We start from the raw sequence: 24,186 nt of genomic DNA, 5'->3' as shown, positions 1-24,186 counted from the left end.
ATGCAACAACTTCTGGACAATGTACATAGCATAACATACTTTCAATGTAACTTAACAATGAATGCAACAACTTCTGGACAATGTACATAGCATAACATATTTTCAATGTAACTTAACAATGCATGCAACAACTTCTGATCAATGTACATAGCATAACATACTTTCAATGTAACTTAACAATGCATGCAACAACTTCTGGTCAATGTACATAGCATAACATACTTTCAATGTGACTTAACAATGCATGCAACAACTTCTGGCCAATGTACATAGCATAACATACTTTCAATGTAACTTAACAATGCATGCAACAACTTCTGGTCAATGTACATAGCATAACATACTTTCAATGTGACTTAATGCATGCAACAACTTCTGGTCAATGTACATAGCATAACATACTTTCAATGTAACTTAACAATGCATGCAACAACTTCTGGACAATGTACATAGCATAACATACTTTCAATGTAACTTAACAATGCATGCAACAACTTCTGGACAATGTACATAGCATAACATACTTTCAATGTAACTTAACAATGCATGCAACAACTTCTGGACAATGTACATAGCATAACATACTTTCAATGTAACTTAACAATGCATGCAACAACTTCTGGACAATGTACATAGCATAACATACTTTCAATGTGACTTAACAATGCATGCAACAACAAGTTTTCACGAATGAGCCAATGACAACTACAAGGAGGAAAGACAGAGATTAAGACAAGGTAAACATTAATGAAAAAATGTTGCTTTATTTCACAATAGATTGTTAATTCAACTTCCCACCCCTGTCTAAAATACACTATATTGGCTGTGTTGTCCACAAATGTGCGTCACAAGACTTGAACTTCAGTACTCTGAGGGCATTCAATTTCAACACTTTAATTTCTAAAAATGTCTGATAGAAATTCGGAAAAAAATGCTGAAGGGCAATCAAGGCAGTTGCATTCATAGTCCAATGTCATGATCAACTGAGTTTGGTCCTGGATTTCTGCTAACCCTTTCTCAGAGTTGAATTTATTTTAGACTTGCCTGGCAATTATTTCAAACCATAATTTATTCAGCAAAAATGAACATCATTTAAAAGAGTGTCATCTCCCCCATAAATGCAATTTAAACATCAGAAAAACATGTTCCTCAATATGTAGTACATTGCATTTTCGTACATGAATCAGAGAAAATTTTGTAATTTTTTATTTCTCACGATTTGCAAATGCGCTACAAAAGGTTTAACTTGGCTAAGAACAATATAGCGATAGAATTAGCTACTGTAGCTAAAACTAGTTTATGACATTGTGCATTTACTTGATGCACTTTAATTTACTTTAAAAAACACCAAATTTTATGTTAAGCAGTTGACAAATTGTAATGTAATGTTAATATAAGTTAATAGCTCCAAATCCTTCACAGGCAATGCAACATATCTGACAAAATGTACCACACTTTGTCACAATAAACAAGTATGTTGCAAACTTCCTATTCCACGTCTCCATCAATCAACAGTCAAGTTGAGTTTCATCAAAGCAGAGTAGCAGATATTACGGTAAGACCATCATTCTAGGGGCTATACTCATTGACATCAATTCTTGGAATAATAACTTACAGGCATATGGCAAACGAATCTGTGAAATCTGAAACACAAAACAAAAATAATTTAGCTTGATCTGAGGGCAATAAAAATGTCTGTAGTAATTTGCTCGTAGATAGAACTGGGCAGAAAAAGAATACACAAGACTCAAACCTGCAACATTTGTGCAATTGAAAGTAATAAAAACAAGTGTTTCTAATAGTTGGAGCCAATCAGGCACCAGGTGATCCATTTGACAAATATTAGCACAACATGTGCACTACTGTATTTGTGTATATCTAACCTTTCAGATAATGCATAGAAGCATAGAATATCGGAATCAGATTAAACTTCAACTCTGTTTACCCTGTTGCTACCTTAAACTAGTAGCAACTATTCAACATACCTGTGTCTTGTTCTTGCATCCTCTACATTCAAATGTGTTATTTCTAAGATTAGCAATGGCAATCAGACCACACAGATTGCATACATGAACTCTGTAAGGGTCGGATACCTCAAACAGACGCTCTCGCAAGAACTGAGCAGCACCATGTGATATCTGGCAATCCCGTTCCATTTCACCAAAACGAAGACCACCATCACTGTAAACACAAGTAGTTTGTATGGTTTAAACTATGTAGACATTATTTTACCAATTGTCTCCTCTAAAACAACACTATCTACACTATTACAGAACGCCTTATTGCCAAATATATCCTTACCGTGATCTTCCTTCCATAGGTTGTCTGTTTAATATCTGCAATGGACCCCTAGCACGAGAATGAATCTTATCATCCACCATGTGCTTCAAACGTTGGTAATAGGTGGGTCCAATAAATATCTGTGTACCTAGCTTTCTACCAGTGAAACCATTGTACAGAACCTAACAGAGTAAAATTGAAAAGATGCTGGGCAATGACAAATACTTTAACAAAATACATGTGTACCATACAGTAATTTTGCAATTTTGGGTAGGGGTTGGTTGGAGTCAGGGTGGGGTTTGGTTGGAGTCAGGGTGGGGTTTGGTTGGAGTCAGGGTGGGGGTTGGTTGGAGTCAGGGTGGGGGTTGGTTGGAGTCAGGGTGGGGGTTGGTTGGAGTCAGGGTGGGGGTTGGTTGGAGTCAGGGTGGGGGTTGGTTGGAGTCAGGGTGGGGGTTGGTTGGAGTCAGGGTGGGGGTTGGTTGGAGTCAGGGTGGGGGTTGGGTGAAGTAACTTGTTGTTCAATTTGATTGACCATCATGACACTCAATAATGATAACACTTGTTTGAATAAGAGAAACGATGTCCCTGGAAGCTTATGTTACTGTGACTCTTCATCAGAGGAAAAGACTAAATCTTGCTAAATAAAATAAGATATTATAGGTTATGCTAATAGTAGAGTAAAACATTGAATGAGATATATAATGCTTGGAGCTGGCTGCTATAGGGAAGATAATGAATGAACTGTATGTGTACATAGCTGCACTTCTTACCTCATTACCCCTAAGGTGGTAGCCGTACTCATGCAGTAGATTTGATATCTTCTGTACATTCACAGTATCATTGAATGGGGTAGCGTCACCAATTTCACCTTTATTAGCTGATACCTTGCCTTGTAAACACTCAATTAAATGACCAATAGTCATACGACTGGGAATAGCATGAGGATTGATGATAATATCTGGTGTGATACCTTCCGCTGTAAACGGCATATCCTAGTAATAGAATGGAATTTTACGATAGTGTTTAATGACATACATCAATGTTCTTATTTATTTATTCTGGGAACACCTATTTACAGGCTCTGATTACATGTAAAACAAGCCAAGCAAGGCACAGTCCCTGTTAGTTATCGAATTTAAGATATATAGTTTTGTTTATAGTAATATATCTGGAATATAACCATGTCAGGAATATGATTATAATAATTGTTTAACATTTAAATTGTATCTGATCGTCAAAGGAGTATTGAGAGATATTCCTCTGGAACAGCATTAATTAAAACAAAATCAGGCATTTTGAATACATGTATAATGAATATATAAAATAGTCAGTCAAAGCATGTCAGAGATATGGCTCTAGAAGCCCATTCATTAAAACAAAATGGCCACTAGTCAGCCATTCTGAATACGATCTAAAATATAAAATAACGTGCATCAGGAACCCGTAATGTCTAATGTATGTACCAAGTTTGAACAAAAATGGCCACCATTCTGCCATTTTTAATAGGATTGTCAAACCAATATATCTGTATATCTATGACATGATGTATAATGAATATGTATGTGTAAATTTTGATTGCGATTAGTCCAGGCATTTCTAAGATACAGGTACAGACGCACGCACAGAAGCACGGACGAACAGAGGTTAAAACATAAGTCCCCGTTTTCGGACTGCGTCCGAACGGGGACTAACAAACAAGACAGACAAAATAAGAAAATTAATCATATGAAACATTAGCACAATACTTTGACTTAATTATAAATGTAATATTAAAGTGCAGTGGGTGTCGCATGTAACATAGGTGTCATATAAACAAAGATTGAGACTTTGACTATGGGGCAGAAAAACTGGGATGTTACCAAGTTTTAATTAGTTTACTTGTTTATGATAGGAAGGCATTGAAGGAGTCGCCATCAGTAATTAGTGCCCAGGTTAAAACTTGTACTCGCGATTTCATTAAAAGAGCGCATTGGATTGTGGGGAAATCAACATATAATGTTGCCAATGATCGGTGCGACGACCACCGCCCTTTAAAAATATTAATACTTCTTACAATTTGAAATAAAAAGTGTTCATACACATCAGAATGGGTGACAATTTTCAAAACGTTAATCTTGACTACCGGTATAACCCACATTTGAAAATATCTAAATTGCACAGCCATCTAATTGTAACACTACAGAGAAACTGTTAGTGAAACCCAAAATGTAAATGTACCTACCTCTTGCCTGTATTGGATGCCACATGTTCCTTTTTGACCATGACGGCTAGCAAACTTATCACCTATTTGCGGAATTCTAACAGATCGAATTTTTATCTTGCAAAATTTATAGCCCTCCTGGTTGATGGATACCATGACTTGATCTACAATACCGGTCTCAGTTCTACGCATAAATGTACTTGAATCTCTCTTGGTGAACCTCCTGGTAGTTCCTTCAAGCTGTCAAACATATAATTAGATGAATTAAAGAAATGCACTTGTCATCTTAGTTCATCTGATATAAATAAATTTTTCCTGTAGCTATTTGTGTAGAATTTGTCAGTCAATATTTTATTTAGTTTGATTTCACATAATACTGCTGTACAGATTATTAACCGTAGTCGGTCTAGCAAGTTATTTGTATGACAGCAACAGAAAACTGCTAAGAAATATAGTTTTAAACGCAATGTTCTTAATTTTAACCTCTAAAAATATAGCCCCATGGGGCATTGATTTTTTTTTAAACAAACGAAAATTGCAACTGGCGATAAACAAAATGGTACTATTTACAAGCTTGAATTGCGTCTTGGATTGATCACTCATAATCACAACTATTAATTCTTTTATTATGCCCTGGTACTTGTAATTGTTTACAAAGCAGATGGAAATGGACATGTGACATTTGTTTTGATATTTGTCATTTCATATTTTAAACTTCTGCACATTGTAATAGGTTGCTGAAGAAACAGAACGATTGTTTACCTCATCATCATTTTCAGGCAGTGTGACTGTTTTCCCAATCAATACATCATCACCGGATACACGTGATCCTGGTGCAATAATACCATCATCATCTAGTTTATCATAGACAGCCATTCTCATACCTAGGATCAAAGTAACAGCAATATTGTACACTGTATGTAACCGGGGAACAGGAGCACAGCGCCCTTTTACCGAATTGCTGATTGAACTTTCAAGTCATAAATATATTTCTTGAGCCGCACACTTCCGTGCTGCCGCACAACATGAAATCTTTCTCAAATATATTTTTCTCTGTGAAAACTTCTCAGCAACACCAGCTGACAACGTGTCTGGACACCAAATACACTAAAATTACTCCAAAAATATTTCAATGGCAATAGATACACCGTTAAAATGGTGCAGAAACCATCCGATATACCATCCCACTTGGTTTCACTCCCTCGCCGGTGTGTGCTCCCTCTTGTTCATTTTTTCTAGAAAAACCATGAACATGTCTGTGACCTGTAGAATTGTCTAAGAAGCTTTCGTATAATTTTTAACTCATTTGCTGATCCAATACAACACTGAAAAGAGCAAACATGATACTTCAGTTAACACTGTTCATAATAATAATTTATGTTAACCTTGACAGCTTTCTCTATCAGGTTTCTCAAACACTTCTTCCTGATCTAGCCCTTTCTTAGATTCCTGGTCTCTGTACGAGCGGTAAAAGACAGACCTGAGAACAAACAGATAATATAGTTACAGGTTAACACATGGCAGGAAAAGATATATTGTTAGAGACACACAGCTAAATTGCATGCAATATACACAAAACTCACCTAAAAAATCCCCTTTCTACTGCTGATAGATTCATAATGACAGAATCTTCCTGATTATATCCGGTATATGATGCAATGGCAACAATGGAATTGATACCAGCTGGCAATTCCCTAAACCTCAGATATTCCATGGATCTGGTTGTAACTAAGGGTTTTTGTGGATAGTACAGTACATGAGCTAATGTGTCCATTCGTACATGGTAATTGGTGATGTAGACGCCCATCGCTTGCTTACCCATAGCTGATTGGTAGGTATTACGAGGCGACTGCAATTAAAAACAGTATTTCTTATCAACCAAGATAACAAATGACAAATACTCCAACAGACATTTCAATCTTGAAAAATGTACTTGCAAGACACATCAATAGTAAATTTTACCGAGAATATAGACTAACTGACAAGATATAAAATTTATAATCATTGAAAAATAATTACTTGAGTTAACAAAAATGGCAGATTTTTCATTTTTCTATACCTTTCCTTTAAAGAGCAAAACAATAATCTGGCATCAAAAAAACACACCATTTTCTAAATTTCCCTTAGACTGGAATCAAAACATAATTTTATGGTCAACTCAGATGCCATAGGACAAAGTAATGTTTGATTACCTGGTTATGATCAGGAAATGGAATAATAGAAGCACACACACCCAGTATCATTGATGGATGGATCTCACAGTGTGTATAGGTAGAACAATATCCCATGCCTTTCTCTTGTAAATCATCTGGGGTCATTGCTAGCATAACAGTCTCTTCTTCTAACGTATCTATGTATTCTACAACACCACTAGCAACAAGGTCTTGCCAACTGAAATATACAAGACATGTATATTATTATAGCAAGTTTCAATGAAATCATGCAAGTCATCTTGAATCACAAGTTGCAACAAGTTGTTACTTTTCTTTAATGGTTCTGTTAAAACATCTGTGACGTTATGTTTAGACACATGTTTGCGAAAGAATACTCAATAACAGCGTCCACATTTGGAACATTATTAAAGTGGTTACCTGTAATTGTTATATTCTCTTTCTTTCAACATATCAATGTGTTTTTTCTTGAGTAATAACTTCTGTTTCTCTACAATTAGCAGAGGTCTACAGATTCGACCTGCATCAGTATAGATTCGGATTTCCTTCTCTCTGATGTCTCTCACCATAGATACCTAAAGTTAGACATCATATATGCATCACAAAGAGTCACTCAAAATATGCATCAAATAACAATAGGATTCTGTAACAAAGAACTCAAACTATATTCAGTAATACATCCAACATTTCAAACCATTAATTATTCATTTCTGGAAAAAAAAATTGACAGAAGTCGCCAAGTAATACATTGTACAAGGGTAGTCGATTCTTAACCCAGTGAGTGTAGACCATGAGTCTACACAGTGTGAGTGTTGATAACAATGGCTGCTCTACAAATGTGATCTCACCTCAGATACAATGATATCCATCTGTCTTCTGAGTTTCTTTAGAGTGTTCATCAACTGTTCAGGATCTCTGTGTATTCCAACCCAACATCCATTCACAAAGATTTTAGTAGCTCTGTGAACAATAAAACATTAAATACAGTATAGAACAAGTTAGTGGAAAGTAGAAAGACAGGAATGTTATGAAATTAATAAACCAGTAATGAATAAGACAAGCCATGCATGTACAGTCCCTGTTAGGTATTGAATTTAAGATATATACTGTGAATTACTTTATTTTCGCTATTTTCGCTGAAGGAATGATTCCGTGAAAATACGCGAATATACTTTTTTTTCCTATATTTCACGTTAAACTCATCAAAAATCAGTGAAAATAAATTCCATACAAAACGCCCAAGAAGCCTTTTCAGCGAAAATTAATTGCAGTGAAAATAAAGTATTCCACAGTAGTTTTGTTTATAGTAATATAGCTGGAATATAACCATGTCAGGAATATGAATATGATGATTGTTAAAATTATTGACATTTGTATCTGATCGTCAACCAAGTACTTGTCCATATTGAGAGATATTGCTCTGGAACAGCATTAATTAAAATAAAATCAGCCATTTTGAATACATGTACAGTCAAACCTGTCTATAAAGGACAGTCAGTGGACTGAGCCAAACTGTCCTTTATAGACAGGTGGTCTTTATATGGAGGTGGCCTAATTTATTCATTCAATCATGAATATTAATTAGGGCGGGAATTTTAACGGAGATCATAAGCAAAACATAAAAACAAACTTACACATTGTACAATGAATAGGTCTTTTTTAATAAAAGTCACTCATTTTCATCTGGATAATTACACAGCTTTACTTTTTTACTACAAATTATATCATGTAAATTCAATGAAATCAAGTGATTCTGCCCATGGATTCATTGGTATATTTAATGCATAAGAACGATTGTCAACGATCGGCCGCATTGGCGTTTAAACTCGGTCTTTCACACTCTCGCCATCCATGTCTTATTCCCCAGTCTCTTACACATATTCCATTACAGGCGGTAATCAGTCCCATCGTTAGTATTGTCGATTGTACATTGTGACAAAATGCACAGGCAAAGTTGCCGTGTTTGAAAAAACAAACAAACAAGCATTAAAAATGAAGAAGCATTGGTAATAAACAAAATTTACCGAACTCATAACCATTGCTCCAACTCTCGGTGTTGAATCAGAAAATCAAACGAACCGGAAATGGAACACGATGATCGTACACGCAATTTTACAGTTATTTGTTGCAAGCATCGACGTGTCAAAACTGCCCAAACGAAACAAATTTTCTCGATTGGGAATTATTGATATTACCGTTCATAAAAAAAGATGATCAAAATAGAAAACAACTTTCGTTGAGAATAACCCTGAGATGACCCCATGCGCTAGCTTCATTAGCATAATTTATAACGATCAACAACAAACAACATGGCAGCCAAAATAGGTCTGATTTTGCAATCCCGCGATGAAAACGAAATAAACAAATGTTTTATTATTTTGTTTGGATATTTCATGTTGACAAGGTAAATAAAACATCTCTCGTTTAATAAAACTGGTTCATTTTTCTTGTTTTCGAGATGGGAGGAATTTGCTCTTCATGTGCGAGACAGTCCACAGAAGTGCCGCTGGCCGACTGGGGATCGATGGTACCAATCGGAAACCAGCTAGTTTTTCATTTCAAACTTTGAATGGAACTTTTAATTTGTTGTTAAAATCTTTCCAGTCCCCAAACGTTACATTCAGATGATATTCAACTTTTTTTTTACTTTTTCGCAACTTCACAAACCAAGTTGCCATGGTCACCCCTGTCTATTAGTATTAGCCCTAAAGATTGCGTACTCTGTAATCTGAACGTAACATATGACCACATTCCTGTTAGCAATTCGCAAGTAGCTATTGTCTTTTTGCTGAGACCGTTTGATGGAAATGTTGGTGGTCGTTATACAAAGGTTAAAGTGTGAATAGGTCTACAATAGGGTGATCGCTGGTCACGTTGGACAGGTGGTCGCTATATCCAGTGTCTTAAACGTGTAAATTGCGAAGGGACTGTACTAAGGTGGTCGCTATGAGCAGGTGGCCGCTCTGCACAGGTGGTCGTTAACACAGGTTTGACTGTATATATCTATAATATGATGTATAATGAATATATAAAATTTGAACATAATCAGTCAAAGAATGTCTGAGATATGGGTCTAGAAGCCCGTTCAATAAAACAAAATTGCCCCCAGTCAGCCATATTGAATGCGATCTGAAAAATAAAATGATGTGCACTAGGAACCCGTAATGTCTAACGTATGTACATTTTATATCAAGTTTGAACAAAATCCATCCATGCCAGAAATACTTGATATTTGATGATTTTTTAGCACAAAAATGGCCACCATTCGGCCATTTTGAATAGAATCATCAAACCAATATATCTGTATATCTATGACATGATGTATAATGAATATTCAAAATTTGAACATAATCAGTCAAAGCAAGTCAGATATGGCACAAGAACCACATTCATTAAAACAAAATGGCCGCCAGTCGGCCATTTTGAGTCTTATCTAAAAAACAAAATTATTTGCATCAAGGTCCCATAATGTCCAATGTATATTCCAAGTTTGAACAAAATCCATCTGTAAACAGCAGAGAAATGCTTGATTTCGATGATTTTTTTAGCACAAAAATGGCCGCCATTCGGTCATCTTGAATCAGATCGTGAAACAAATAGATGTGCATATGTATAATATTATGTATGATGTATGCGCAAAGTTTGATTATGATTGGTCCAGGCATCAATTTTTGTTGAAAAGACAGTATGACATTTATTTTCACTGATTGTAAAACATAGAAAAACAAGCATTTTCACTGGATTTTATTTTTACTGATTCACTCCTTAGTGAAAATAAAGAATTTTACAGTAGTACAATACAACTGTATGAATGATGTTTGATGTTGGCAATTTATAATAAACAAGGCTACAATCAGGAATATTAGTATATGCAGAATCAACTGCTAGGTTCAAGACATGACTGTCTCCCACCCAGAGTTCAAAGTGTTTTCATAAATCTTACTCATTGATGGCTGATGCTGCTATCTCTTCTAAATTCTCCATACTCCATTCTTCCAAGAATTCTAAGATAGGACTTGGCTGTGATCCTACAGAGATGTATGCCATTAATGCTAAGTTCTTGACAAGTCCTACAGCTTGACCCTGTGGAAATAGGAAATCTGAGTTAAGACTATTAAAATGACTATTCAACACATAGTGTAGTGTAGTGTAGTGTAGTGCAGTCAGTGCAGTGTAGTGTAGTGTAGTGTAGTGTAGTGTAGTGTAGTGTAGTGTAGTGTAGTGTAGTGTAGTGTAGTGTAGTGTAGTGTAGTGTAGTGTAGTGTAGTGTAGTGCAGTCAGTGCAGTGCAGTGCAGTGCAGTGCAGTGCAGTGCAGTGAAATTGTGTGCCAGACACCAAGGCAGGTAAGTTTAACTAACACCAGCCAGCATTATTGATTATTTACAAATAGTTCCTAATATGTCACTATTTTAGCAGAAAACAATGAATATCAGTGTTTCCTTGGTAATCACTTTCATCTACATTTTATTTAATAAAATTGATTTTAAAATTATAATTTAAGAAACAAGCGAAAAAATAGCTCCGCTGTCTTTGTAGAGTGTCTTCCTCAAAGCAAAGTTGATAATGTTCTGTATGATGAGATATTGGAAGTTACAATGTTATAGCTATATCACAACCATGGTAGTCTATATGGCAGTTACAATGTTATAGCTATATCACAACCATGGTAGTCTATATGGCAGTTACAATGTTATAGCTATATCACAACCATGGTAGTCTATATGGCAGTTACAATGTTATAGCTATATCACAACCATGGTAGTCTATATGGCAGTTACAATGTTATAGCTATATCACAACCATGGTAGTCTATATGAAAGTTACAATGTTATAGCTATATCACAACCATGGTAGTCTATATGGCAGTTACAATGTTATAGCTATATCACAACCATGGTAGTCTATATGGCAGTTACAATGTTATAGCTATATCACAACCATGGTAGTCAATATGGCAGTTACAATGTTATAGCTATATCACAACCATGGTAGACTATATGGCAGTTACAATGTTATAGCTATATCACAACCATGGTAGTCTATATGGCAGTTACAATGTTATAGCTATATCACAACCATGGTAGTCTATATGAAAGTTACAATGTTATAGCTATATCACAACCATGGTAGTCTATATGGCAGTTACAATGTTATAGCTATATCACAACCATGGTAGTCTATATGGCAGTTACAATGTTATAGCTATATCACAACCATGGTAGTCTATATGGCAGTTACAATGTTATAGCTATATCACAACCATGGTAGTCTATATGGAAGTTACAATGTTATAGCTATATCACAACCATGGTAGACTATATGGCAGTTACAATGTTATAGCTATATCACAACCATGGTAGTCTATATGGCAGTTACAATGTTATAGCTATATCACAACCATGGTAGTCTATATGGCAGTTACAATGTTATAGCTATATCACAACCATGGTAGTCTATATGGCAGTTACAATGTTATAGCTATATCACAACCATGGTAGTCTATATGGCAGTTTCAATGTTATAGCTATATCACAACCATGGTAGTCCTATATGGCAGTTACAATGTTATAGCTATATCACAACCATGGTAGTCTATATGGCAGTTACAATATTATAGCTATATCACAACCATGGTAGACTATATGGCAGTTACAATGTTATAGCTATATCACAACCATGGTAGTCTATATGGAAGTTACAATGTTATAGCTATATCACAACCATGGTAGTCTGTATGGCAGTTACAATGTTATAGCTATATCACAACCATGGTAGTCTATATGGCAGTTACAATGTTATAGCTATATCACAACCATGGTAGTCTATATGGCAGTTACAATGTTATAGCTATAACACAACCATGGTAGTCTATATGGCAGTTTCAATGTTATAGCTATAACACAACCATGGTAGTCTATATGGCAGTTTCAATGTTATAGCTATATCACAACCATGGTAGTCTATATGGCAGTTACAATGTTATAGCTATATCACAACCATGGTAGTCTATATGGCAGTTTCAATGTTATAGCTATAACACAACCATGGTAGTCTATATGGCAGTTTCAATGTTATAGCTATATCACAACCATGGTAGTCTATATGGCAGTTACAATGTTATAGCTATATCACAACCATAGTAGACTATATGGCAGTTACAATTGCTATCTGGTTACAAATCTTGCAGAGGTCCACTTGCAAATCTTTCAAAGGAATCAGGCTGACGATTTTCATTGTCATTTACAGCTAAAGTTGGCACGAGATGCAGACGCATAGCTGAAAATGCAAGTTTTAATTTTCACCAGCCCAACTAGAAAGTTACTGATCTTCAGCTTACTATCAACCAGTGCTTACAAACACTGTTATATGTTATTTTATGTGCATGGCTAGGAATGCATTAAATTCACCTCAGGTGTTTCTGCTGGACATATCATGCCCCACAAGGTGTTATGAAGCTGACGAGGCCTTGCAAGTTTACCATCTCGACCAATGGGAGAGTTCAGACGACGCAAATGTGACAATGTAGAGGCAAATGTCAGTCTGTTCAACACCTAGAATAGAATAATAATGGGAAATTATCTTAATTAAATTATCTGATTGATTAACATTGGGCTACAAATTCACCGAACCTTTTTTTTTATTTCCGTTGACCGTAAAGCTGACATTAAAACATTGCACGTTTACAGCGTTATATACCATTCATACAGGCTTTCTGCCAAAGCTTTCAGGAAGCAATTTATAAATTTTGTAAAAATGAGGTATCAATAAACTGAGATACAATTTATGATCAGATTTACTAAGACTTTAGTAAGTAATATTATACACACCTGTGAGACACCTGCTCTAGCCTGATGAGCTTTCTTCTGCTCACCCCAGTTACCAGTAGCCAGGGAATACTTCAACCCATCGGTGATAATTCTAGTTTTGATGGCCAATTCTAAATTGAAATCCTACATGAAAGACACAAAGTATGGCAATGTGAGTGTGTTATTAAAATAACATGACAATAAATTCAGGTATTGGCTTTCTGTCCATCTTTGCCCATATTGGGAAAGTATCAGATGTAGCTGCAGCCATTCATACAACGGCTAAGAGGATGTTATGTATATCACACAGCAATTAAAACCTCAGGTACCAGTATGCTAAGGTTGCATAGGATTTTATAAAATCTTGAAGTCTGTATATGAGTAATACATATAATTAATAATTGCGTGAAATCGATCAATGTACCAAGAAATATTAAACTTGTATACATAAAACTTTTTAATATTCAAAGAAAATTCTGTGCAAAGCCCCCTTGCATAACTGATTAGAAGAGAACTGAATAACTCTGAGTACAAATACCATACACCATAGTGTGAGTGAGATTTTGTCACATGACTTCATTAATTTGTACACTACCATTTCCTGCATATTAAAAATTCACACTAAATAAACTTGTACTAATAAACATACTACAGAACTTGTGCTGCATAACAAACTTAAAGATATAACATGAATACATGAACTACAAACTGAATGTCCGGTTGACCAAGTTTTCTGACAAAACTATCAAATCACATTCAAACTATCAAATAGTCCAACAACATTTATACCAAGTTAACATACCTAGAATTGTAAATAATTTGTTTTTCATTTTTACGGTATAATATTATAACAATGTGAAATGATAGAAACCTACCTTTCCCTTGTCAATAAATTTCTGTGCATATATTCTTACTTCCTTCATAAGATTCTTGAAGAGATGTCGAAACAGGAAGGCTAGCAACGGTCCAGCTAAATCCAACCTTTTGTTGCCATAGTGATCCCTGTCATCTAATTCACGCCGTCCTAAAGCAGCCAATAAGAGCCTATGTACCATGTATCTACAAAAATAATATTAGTAGTGGATAATTGCATATGTACAATTATAAGGTAAGGTAGTAAAATATATTATAATTAAAAATATTTGTCTGTAAGCCTTATTCTATGTACTCAGTGACGACCTTTCAGATAAACAAGATTAGTTTTGTATGCAAGACAAATTATCCAAAGCTGTTCCACACTATTGTTTTCTTGAAAGAAACAATAGGTACAATCAAACAAATTCTACAAGGACACCCCAACTCACCCTAAAAAGTAAGCTTTCTTTGTTTCACAAAAGTCACTGACACCAACATGTGGCAGCATTTCTTTCTGTAGGATTTCTCTGGCATATTTGATACGTCTTTCCTTGGTAACACCAGGCCTGGCTCCACGAGCACCAATAAAATTTAAGGCAACATTCTGTTCTTGAATAACAAAAGCTTCATCCAACGATGGTTTTACCTGCAACAAAGTTAGTCAGATTAAATTGACTATAAAGGACAAGTTGGGAGAGAAATTCATGCAATTACAAACAATACATCTAGTGTGGCCAAATTTTGGAGGCAAACAGAAAGTTACTAGTATTACCAGGTCATTTTAATAAATAGGAAATAAAAAATATTAAACAAAAATAATGATACATACCATCTCCATCATTTCAGGATCATCAAAATCATAAATAATATGTTCTAAGATATCTCTATCAGAGACAAATCCCAATGCACGAAATACTATCATGATTGGAATTTCCTGTCTTATATACGGCAATGCAGCAACTATACGCTGTCCTATAGCACTCTTTCTTACACCCTGAAAAATGTACAAATCAATTTTTGATGAAAGAAACAGTCATACAGTCACTTGTAAAAAGTAACTAAATATATATTTATAAAATCTACTAAATTTAACCCTAGTTTTATATCACTCTAAAAAAGCATCAATTTACTACTGTAATATTCCTAATCGAGGCCATGCCTTTAATCAAAATTAACATTCACTTTGGTAACAATGGGAAATTTTGTCAGAAAACAAAGACCAGAAGGGATAATATGCTAATGAGATGCACAACATTCGATTGCAACTTTGCTGCAACTCTAAGCGCACTTTCAGATTTTTACACACAGACAAACTTGTGCACAAACAAAATTTCACACTGTATAATATACTGCCCAATAAATATTATCTACAAATAGATTTGTATGCATTTGCAGATTACGGTATCGTATACTATAGACGTCACTAATTCGCACCGGTATAGGTCACAACTGAGAGACAGTCGTCTCACACAGTTGATTGCGTTTGACTACTGGCATGTTCGACTTCTGGCAGAGTGACTGTACCTTCCATGTTCTAATTTGGATATCGGGAAAATTAGTCAATCAAAAAAAAAAACATCACATGATAACAAAAGAATACTCAGTATATTTAAAGCGCGGTGGTAGTTGCGTAGCGAGTGTTCGAATTTCCTGTAAATAAACAATGTATTTTACACGCGTTGTATATGTCGCTATGAGTCCCATATCAAACAGGATGCGGCTTGACGACTGCCATCCTTTAATGTAATATGTATTTATTTTCCTAATTTTGTTGATAACGAAAAGTATATTCTAAAAGAAGTAAAAACAAAAACGAATGTATTCTTAGTAGCAAATGATCCCGGTTACAGTATCACAATTCGGCCGGTCATATTGCGTTTCACACAAGTGAATAACTTACTTGTTTTTTTGATGATTATTACTCAGTAGTGATTACAATAAGGTACAAAAAATAAATTCGTGGAATTGTTGTGAAAATTCAACTTAGTTTCACCGCAAGCGAATGATTTCGATCACATGTAAATGCTCGATCTGATGCGATATCTGCCCAGTGTTCTCCCCAAAGCGTTTTAGCGTAGCGGGGCCGCTACTCCATTATTTATGCCGCTACTCTGAGAGATTGCCCGCTACTCTGTGGCATTTCCTGTTACTCTTTGTTTTAGCTTGTTAATACACGTGCGAATCTGTTAGTCAGCGTCATCAGCGTCCGGTACTGTGAGCCAAATCAGGTGTGAATGGAAACATGTCAGTGATTACGCAAAGACAATGGACTAATACAGCTTCGTACTTCGACAATAAACACTTTCGCCCTATTTAATTGGGGTAATAGCGAGTATTTTCTCAGTAGCATATTTGGCTGGAAGAAGCAACGATGTCAAACAGCAGAAATATTACGTTGTGGTTCCGCGTAGAACGCCCTGCTGGGCCCCTGGTTGCGAGCGATAAACCCACCAGCAACGCGGTCACCGGTACCCCTGTCGGCAGTGGTACTAAACGTGTCCAAGATGATGTTACAACGAAAAGTGCAAAAAAAATAAACTCTAGATTTGATGCACAATGGACAACAAAATATACGTGGCTGAGAGAAACATCCGATGGCAAAGGTAAAAAAAGTATTTATTTGTAGCGTTTTACTTGGAAGCGAGTTTTGACCTAGTTTAGTAAATTTTTGTATGGCTTCATTTTTTGCCGATCGTCGAAACATTTTTTTGGAAACGACCTTCTTTCTGGAAGTTCAAAAATTGTTGGCTACGATTTATCAAAGTAACTAATACTAGTATTGTGTTTTGAAATAGTTGGGTAAAGTTTATCGTGGCAATTTTTAAGTTTAGCGACTTTTCAAAATGGCGGCAATTTGTTTATTTTCGTGTTCATCGTGACGATATTTTTTAAATACAAGTATTGATTCGCTCCTATTTCTTATCTTTTAGGAATGCTGTGACACATATGTGGAAAATTCAACTTAAAAACATCCAGAAATAGTTCTTTGGTATGGAATTCTATGCCATGTATAACTATTACGAAATATGCTATCGATAAACACGCACACTCGGAGATGCGCAAGAAGGCCATGTCATTTAATAGAAGTGGGAAGCAAAGAAAATCACGGCGTTCTCAAAAGCTGCAGATCACTGGGCTTCCATGAAAGTCCGAAAAATCAACATTACATAGAAATCACACAGCAGCAGATTCATTTAATCTTCTACATAAATTTGTTAAAAAATAAAAGACACATTTTCATCCATGCAAGCCTGTCATTATTGTTTTCTTTATCTTCAGACAAATGCTAATGATATGTAAATTATATGCAAATTAGCCGCCACTCTGATACATTTTTCTGGGGAGAACACTGTATCTGCCATGTTTGTTCAAGCACTTTAATGACTTGAAACTGTTTTTTGACCTGATAGGTCAAGTCGCTAATTAACCAATCGAAATGCTGGATGGTGCCAACGTGTTTAAATTACCATAGCTCATTTAAACTACCGTTAAAATCCTATTATAAACCGCATACCTATTAGTAACCGCACCATCGATTTCGGCTTCAGTGTTAATGAAACACGAAAAGTACCTATTACTAACCTCACCCCCAATTCAACAAGACCACTGTTTCAGCCAGCTAATACATTGTTCCTAATCCTATTCATTTGTTTCGACAACGTGCCTAAAAATATGCATACATCTTTATTGTTCAGTAGTGTTAGGATGTCAAACACGCAGTGAAACTGCTTTTGTTCTTGTAAGTTTTCGACAATGAGCTGTTATCACCGAAAACTGTTAAATTAATTTTCAATGCTCAGTTTATCTTTCGAAAAAAAACTAATTTCTTGATTTAAAAAAAACGTCATGTCGTTTTCCCATGGAAATCAAAGCCAAAAGATCGCACTACATTATCGGTAAGTCCCTTTCGTTCACCATGAAGTCAGGACCTGTCATTAACATATTTAAATGAACTAAGGTAATTTGAACACGTGGGCACCATCCAGCATTTTGATTAGTTAATTAGCGACTTCAAGTAACGTCTCTTGTGCATTCAAACTACATGGCGGATGTCATATCGCATCGATAGTTTACATGTGACCGAAATAATTCGCTTATGGTGAAGTTAAGAATTTTACTTACATTTGATAACAATTCATCGAATTTCTTTTTCATGCGCTATTATAATCACTACTGAGTAATAATCAACACTTCAAAAACGAGTAAGTTATTCACTTGTGAGCCAAAGCATGGCCGGATTGCGTTACTGTACCCACAGGGTACCGTACTTTTTTTAGTGCCGTACCATGATCATTTTCTACTAAGTAATGCATTAATGTTTGTTTTTATTTGAAAATCCTGTCAGAATATACTTTCCGTTACAAAGAATATTGAAAAAATAAATGCATATTACATTAAATATACCGAGTATTTTTTTTAACACTGTGCTTTCGAATAATCTTGGCGTCAGGAAAGATTAAAATGTTAATTAAAATTAAATCAGGTATATCTTTTTCTGAAATATGTTTGGTTTGTGAAAGTTTATGGCAGAATATTGCAGGCTTTTTCCTGGATCAAAATTTGTCAATTTCAACATGAAACATTGTCTCAAGTCAGGGGTGCAGCTTCTATTAAAGCTGCGACCTCAAATATCATTTTTATGGTACTTGCGACCTAAAACCAACACTTTTAAAGAACTATACCCAGATAAAATAATACTTTTTTTACTTGGAAATTGTTTTATTCCGAAGGCAAAAATGTCAAAAGTTCCTTGAGGCCCCCTCACCCTAACTCTAATTTTAACCGTACCCCTCCAAAGCCCCCGCCCCCATTTTAATTGTATATGTCCTAATGGAGGATCATAAACAATTATGATTAACATAAACAACATAATGATAAACATTATGGAGCTGGAGCGTTAGGGTTTAGGTTAGGGACAGGAGGTCCCTAAGAAACTTTTTCTCATTAACCAATCTAATGCTTTACACCATGCAGTGAATTCCTTACCTGACCTCCTCTTGCCATCATATGCACCCATAGTGTACTGGTAGGTCTGGAAGAATGCTCCAAACATGACCTACACTCACCAGTGTAAGCGTACTTGGAATCTTTCTTAGCGAATACATATACAGTATTTGTAGCCATTTTTTCTTGAGCTATCAAAACTTTTTCTGAACCATTGATGATGAAGTATCCTCCAGGGTCTAGAGGACATTCATTCAATTCTGAGAATTTCAAAGAAAACAGTAATAATTGAAATACAAATCACTGATTTTGAAATGGTTGTCCGTCAAACTTGAAATCACTTTTCCACAAAATAATTATTCAATATTATCAAACATCACTGAAACAATAGAATTTAGTAATCTGTAAAAGCTATATTTGCATTCATTTCAAATACTTTGCTTAAATCAGGTTTCAGCATCAATACTACTACTACTCTAAATTTGTGAGAGAAAACTTTTTGCAAATTTAAAAGTCTAAAAAATTGCAAAAATTTATATTGCAGCAGTAAATATTTGGCAGGACTCCAGAAGGAGTACCTATACTTTATGCAAACTTTTTTTAAATTATGCTAATTTATTCATGACGTAGCAGTTTCTGTACTCATTAATTTGTGGGTCAATACATTCTAAAAGGGGCGATATATTATTTTGGGGGGAAGAGTTAGAAAGGGGGACTAGCAATCCTTAGGGGGTCAATACAAAAGAAGAGACCCATTTGGAGAGCAGCATTGATCCTCGTCTCTGTTGTTGCACGTGACCTGCAGCTGTCAACTGTGTTCGTACTTCGACTGGCTTCCATGTGAGGTAGTTTCTTGTGTTCTGTTTTTCTGACTTGAGTTCTTGATATACAGTTGCTGTTAATGTTTTTTTTTCTTTCATATCTTGTCTTGTAGGAGTGTCCTGTCCGTGATTCGAACTTGCAATCTGAGTTCCCAGCGCACTGTCTTGTCCACTGTACCACAAGTGTCTTCACAATAAATGATAGGATTTAAGTCCTACTCATAGGATCAATGTTTTCACTAGCATTCAAAAATCGTACTAACCGTACTGGATTCGAACCAGCGATCTCTCACATTGTCTACATTGTACATATCCACTGAACCATATGGGTAGTCATGCAAATGAATGATTTGTTTTCATATTTACCTTTATTGCAAATTAGTGTTTGCGAAAAAAGACTAGCAGGCATGGGAATTGAACCCGGGTCCTCCTGATCACTGTGTAGACAACTGAACCACAAGATCACAACTGATTGACTGGATTGTGTGTATATATATAAAAATACAACATATTTCTATTATTGAGTTACAATTGTCAAGAAAATTGCCAATTTTGTGTTTTTACTTGTGTAAACTATATGCATGCCATAACCCGTTAGTGTACATCTTGCCAATTGGGTGTTTGCCATTTGCATTGCCCATACCTGACCTGACCCTAACCCTAATGTCAAGACATGTTCCTGTTTATAATTGCTCAATAATGATAACTCTGTTGTGCACTGTCTGCGGGTAAGTTGCATTGATTAAACAAGTCGCGTTTAAGTAATTTCCACTATTAACAAGTGGTTAAATTGTGACAATAAATGTGTGGACAAATATTTGAGATTAATTTTGGTGTAGACAACTCTCGTTTAATTATTTTACACAATTACAGGTTGTTAAATTGAGAGAATAAATGTGCGGACAAATATTTTAGACTTATTTTGGTGTAGACAGCCCTCGTTTGATTAATTCCCACAATTACAAGTTGTTAAATTGAGAGAATAAATGTGCGGACAAATATTTTAGATTTATTTTGGTGTAGACAGCTCTCGTTTAATTATTTTACACCATTACAAGTTGTTAAATTGAGAGAATAAATGTGCAGACAAATATTTTAGACTAAATTTTGGTGTAGAAAAATTGCATTTCATTTACTCCCACAAATTACAAATTGTTAAAGTGAGAGAATAAATGTGTGGACAAATATTTGAAACTTATTTTGGTGTAGACAACTCTCATTTGATTAATTTCAACAATTACAAGTTCTTAAATTGACAGAATGAATGTATGGACAAATATTGACCATTATATTTGTGAGTAAATACCTGTTGTTTAATTAATTTCCACCTCTACAAGGTTGTTAAATTGAGAGAATATATGTGTCGACAAATATTTGATACTTTAGGTGTAAAAACTCGTGTTTGACCAACTTCCATCATTGCAAGTTGTTAAAATAATGAAATAAATATACTGGTATCATTGGATAGTTGATTTGATTGTGAAACTTTCTAACAAAATGTTAACTGCTGGCTTTGAACCCTCAATCAACAATTCCGCAGACACAGTATAAATTCCACAACACCACAGAAGATATTCGTCTGTTGCCTGAATTGTTTTCGTAATATAGGGAACGCCATCGACACTTTAACAAAACTTACCTTGACTTGGGTCTTGTTTATCTCTTGTGACTGTTGAACAAATTGCGCGTCGTCCAGTTTAAGACGTAAGTTATTTTATTATTTATTCATTCAGTTTTGTATGGTGGAGTTTTGTGAGGTTTATTATTTTTTCGCGACGTTCTTTGTTTACTTGTTTACGGTTTGAAAGATTTCAGTTTATTTGATTTACGTTTTTACGGTAGCTCTGAGCGGGACTCGAACCCACTGTCTTTTCAAGCTAATTTTGTTTTATTTTGATGGCACGCTTGTGTACCACGCCACGACGTTGGTCGTTAAGTGGTGTTCATTTTTCTAACTACTCCAGTGTTCCGATGAGTTGAACGGAAAAGCCAAAACGATTGCTGGTTTCTGATTGCTTCGGTTCTGGTGAGTGTGTATATCTAGTGTGATTCGAACCCATGTCGTTTGTATTGGGCGTTTTTTTATTTCCCATGTTGGCTACGCCGTAATATGCAACCACTTCCCCGTTTTATTGTGATTTTGAGAGTGTTTAATGATGTCTTCCTCACCCGTCACGCCATGACCCAGTTTCAACCACACGGCCATTTTGCAACAAAGTGCGTGACCCTCGGCATCACCCGACTGACTATATGATCGTTCTGTTCAACTGTTAGGATTTATTACCGTTATTATCATTATAGTGTCACATGATTTGTTTTACCTTGTGTGTAATGTCTTAAGTATCTTTATTGTAATTTGTATATACCAATTCGTATATACCGAGGAAACAACCCCAATTGAAGGTCATGTATTTTGTGACGTCACCAATTCGTGTGTAGGTACGGCTTCTAGATCTGTGCCAAATATTTTACAGAGGTGCTACAACATAGAGTTACAGTAGCTTTCAGTCGTCATGAATGTCATACATCCCTGAAAATCTAGCAGTGAAAATTTTTAAACAGTTTAGAGTAAATTCACCATACATGTACAATCTTTCAGTATTCTCATGATAACTTCATATTTCGCATTAGTGATATCTGTAATGTTTTGCAGGGCTTAAAATTCAGAGGTCTTTACAATACATAAATTCAAGCAAGGCATGGTTTTTGTAATTTTATCTTTTTCAAGGTCTGGCAAGTGTATGTCTGGTTTAAAACCAACCTGTCAAATCACGATCAGTCAGACCACTCAACAGACAATAAGTAGACCGTAACATGATAGGTATCTTGCCGATAAACGTCTTCTGATGTTGAGTTTCCTGTGGTTCATCTCCTTCTTTCACAATAGTTTTGGTGATATCCACATATAGAGGTGCAGAGTACCTGTAACGTATATGAATTGAGTTCAAAGGTCACGTTATAAAGGTTTTATAAACAGTGAGTGAACCACTTTTCACAAGAGAAAATTTATCTAATTTGCAAGACCAGGAAAACATGATGCCCTCAAATTATCAAACAGGGAAAACTGATAGATTGTAGCAACAAAAATGTAATGATTCACACTATTTCAAGCATCAAAAATATTACTGAATAGATTATATCAAAAACGGTAACAAACATAAAAATTTAAGCCCATAATTACGTCAGATTTCTGAGTCTTGCTTCATTGGGCATCATAGGACTTGGTGCACCATCTTTTTCCCAATGTGTAGGTTTTGATAAATAAATCTGTTCAAACTTCAGTATATACCTCGTCTGATATAATGAAAAACAAAACAAATTGTTTAATTTTATGACTTATGAAAAATTGTATTATGACCATTAACCACATTCATACGGAATTAGTCAGATTCTATTCAGCAGATATTCACTGGGTTTCAATTTATTGCATGTAAAACCCAGTGAATATTTGTTGGGGTTTTAATACAGAAACTTCAAACATTGCACTGCATGACAGCTACTGTTATTATTTTACAGGCTGACAGAATTAGAATATTAGACGTGACTAACCGGTACTTCGACTTCGATTGTTGTGTGTGTAGCCTCTGCTTGTAACTCTATAGGTGGGGAGTCTTCCACTATCCGCTGTACAGACATCTGAATAAACTCATCAAACGAGTCAAGTTGTTGTCTCACTAAACCCTTCTCATCAAAGTACGAACTAATAACGATCCAACATGCCTCCTGCCAGAGATCGGGGGTGATTTCGTCAGATTCGTCCTCATCGTATATCTCTGTGAATAAGAAGTTATTAGCGAGTTAAATAACAGGACAGTGATTGAAGCAACAAGACAATAACAACAACATGCTGAAATTCTTTGTCAGCTGATCCGTCATCCATGTTTTTTTTTTTCTGTTATCAAAACAATACAACATGACGGATGCAGTGGGTTTTTTTTGCAACATCACTCACCATCTTCTTGTTCATACATTATGCAAACAACTTTAGTTTAATTGAAGTTGATAATCAAATGAATTAATCTTCGATTGCAGTTCGGATGTTGTCGATGAGCAGAGATTCTCAACAGCAACGAGATAGTACGCAACTAGTCCGCCATTGGACACAGTC

At 35.4% G+C, this 24,186-nt stretch overlaps 1 protein-coding gene and 1 long non-coding RNA gene across 2 annotated transcripts; one reads left to right on the top strand and one right to left on the bottom strand.

The window, feature by feature from the left end:
* Positions 1 to 744: 744 nt before the first annotated feature.
* LOC100377945 (DNA-directed RNA polymerase II subunit RPB2) lies at positions 745 to 24,186 on the bottom strand. Its single transcript, XM_002740536.4, has 22 exons — positions 24,031 to 24,186; positions 23,628 to 23,851; positions 23,260 to 23,372; positions 22,840 to 23,000; positions 19,300 to 19,517; positions 15,143 to 15,307; positions 14,763 to 14,959; positions 14,334 to 14,517; positions 13,480 to 13,602; positions 13,060 to 13,203; positions 10,595 to 10,734; positions 7,500 to 7,611; positions 7,072 to 7,226; positions 6,673 to 6,871; positions 6,064 to 6,329; positions 5,866 to 5,960; positions 5,243 to 5,364; positions 4,502 to 4,720; positions 3,051 to 3,272; positions 2,302 to 2,462; positions 1,986 to 2,181; positions 745 to 1,643 (listed from the first exon to the last, which is right to left on the bottom strand). The coding sequence occupies exons 1-22, from the start codon at positions 24,047 to 24,049 to the stop codon at positions 1,551 to 1,553; spliced, it is 3,528 nt and encodes a 1,175-aa protein (XP_002740582.1). The 5' UTR covers positions 24,050 to 24,186; the 3' UTR covers positions 745 to 1,550.
* On the top strand, positions 16,367 to 17,562 carry LOC146737831 (uncharacterized). Its single transcript, XR_014930754.1, has 2 exons — positions 16,367 to 16,916; positions 17,244 to 17,562. It is a non-coding gene; the product is annotated as an uncharacterized LOC146737831 (long non-coding RNA).

This window comes from Saccoglossus kowalevskii, chromosome 10, assembly GCF_978046115.1.
Source record: "Saccoglossus kowalevskii chromosome 10, keSacKowa6.1, whole genome shotgun sequence".
NCBI lineage: Eukaryota > Metazoa > Hemichordata > Enteropneusta > Harrimaniidae > Saccoglossus > Saccoglossus kowalevskii.
This window is presented reverse-complemented; position numbering and strand designations above follow the sequence as displayed.

Bases quoted from the DNA above. Each gene is read 5' to 3' on its own strand.
- LOC100377945 (XM_002740536.4), bottom strand. The intron at 23,001-23,259 runs GTAATTATGGGC...TATACGTTACAG, and splicing joins GCAAGACTCAGAAATCTGAC to GTACTCTGCACCTCTATATG. The intron at 10,735-13,059 runs GTGAATTTAATG...CTATTTCCACAG, and splicing joins GTCCAGCAGAAACACCTGAG to GGTCAAGCTGTAGGACTTGT.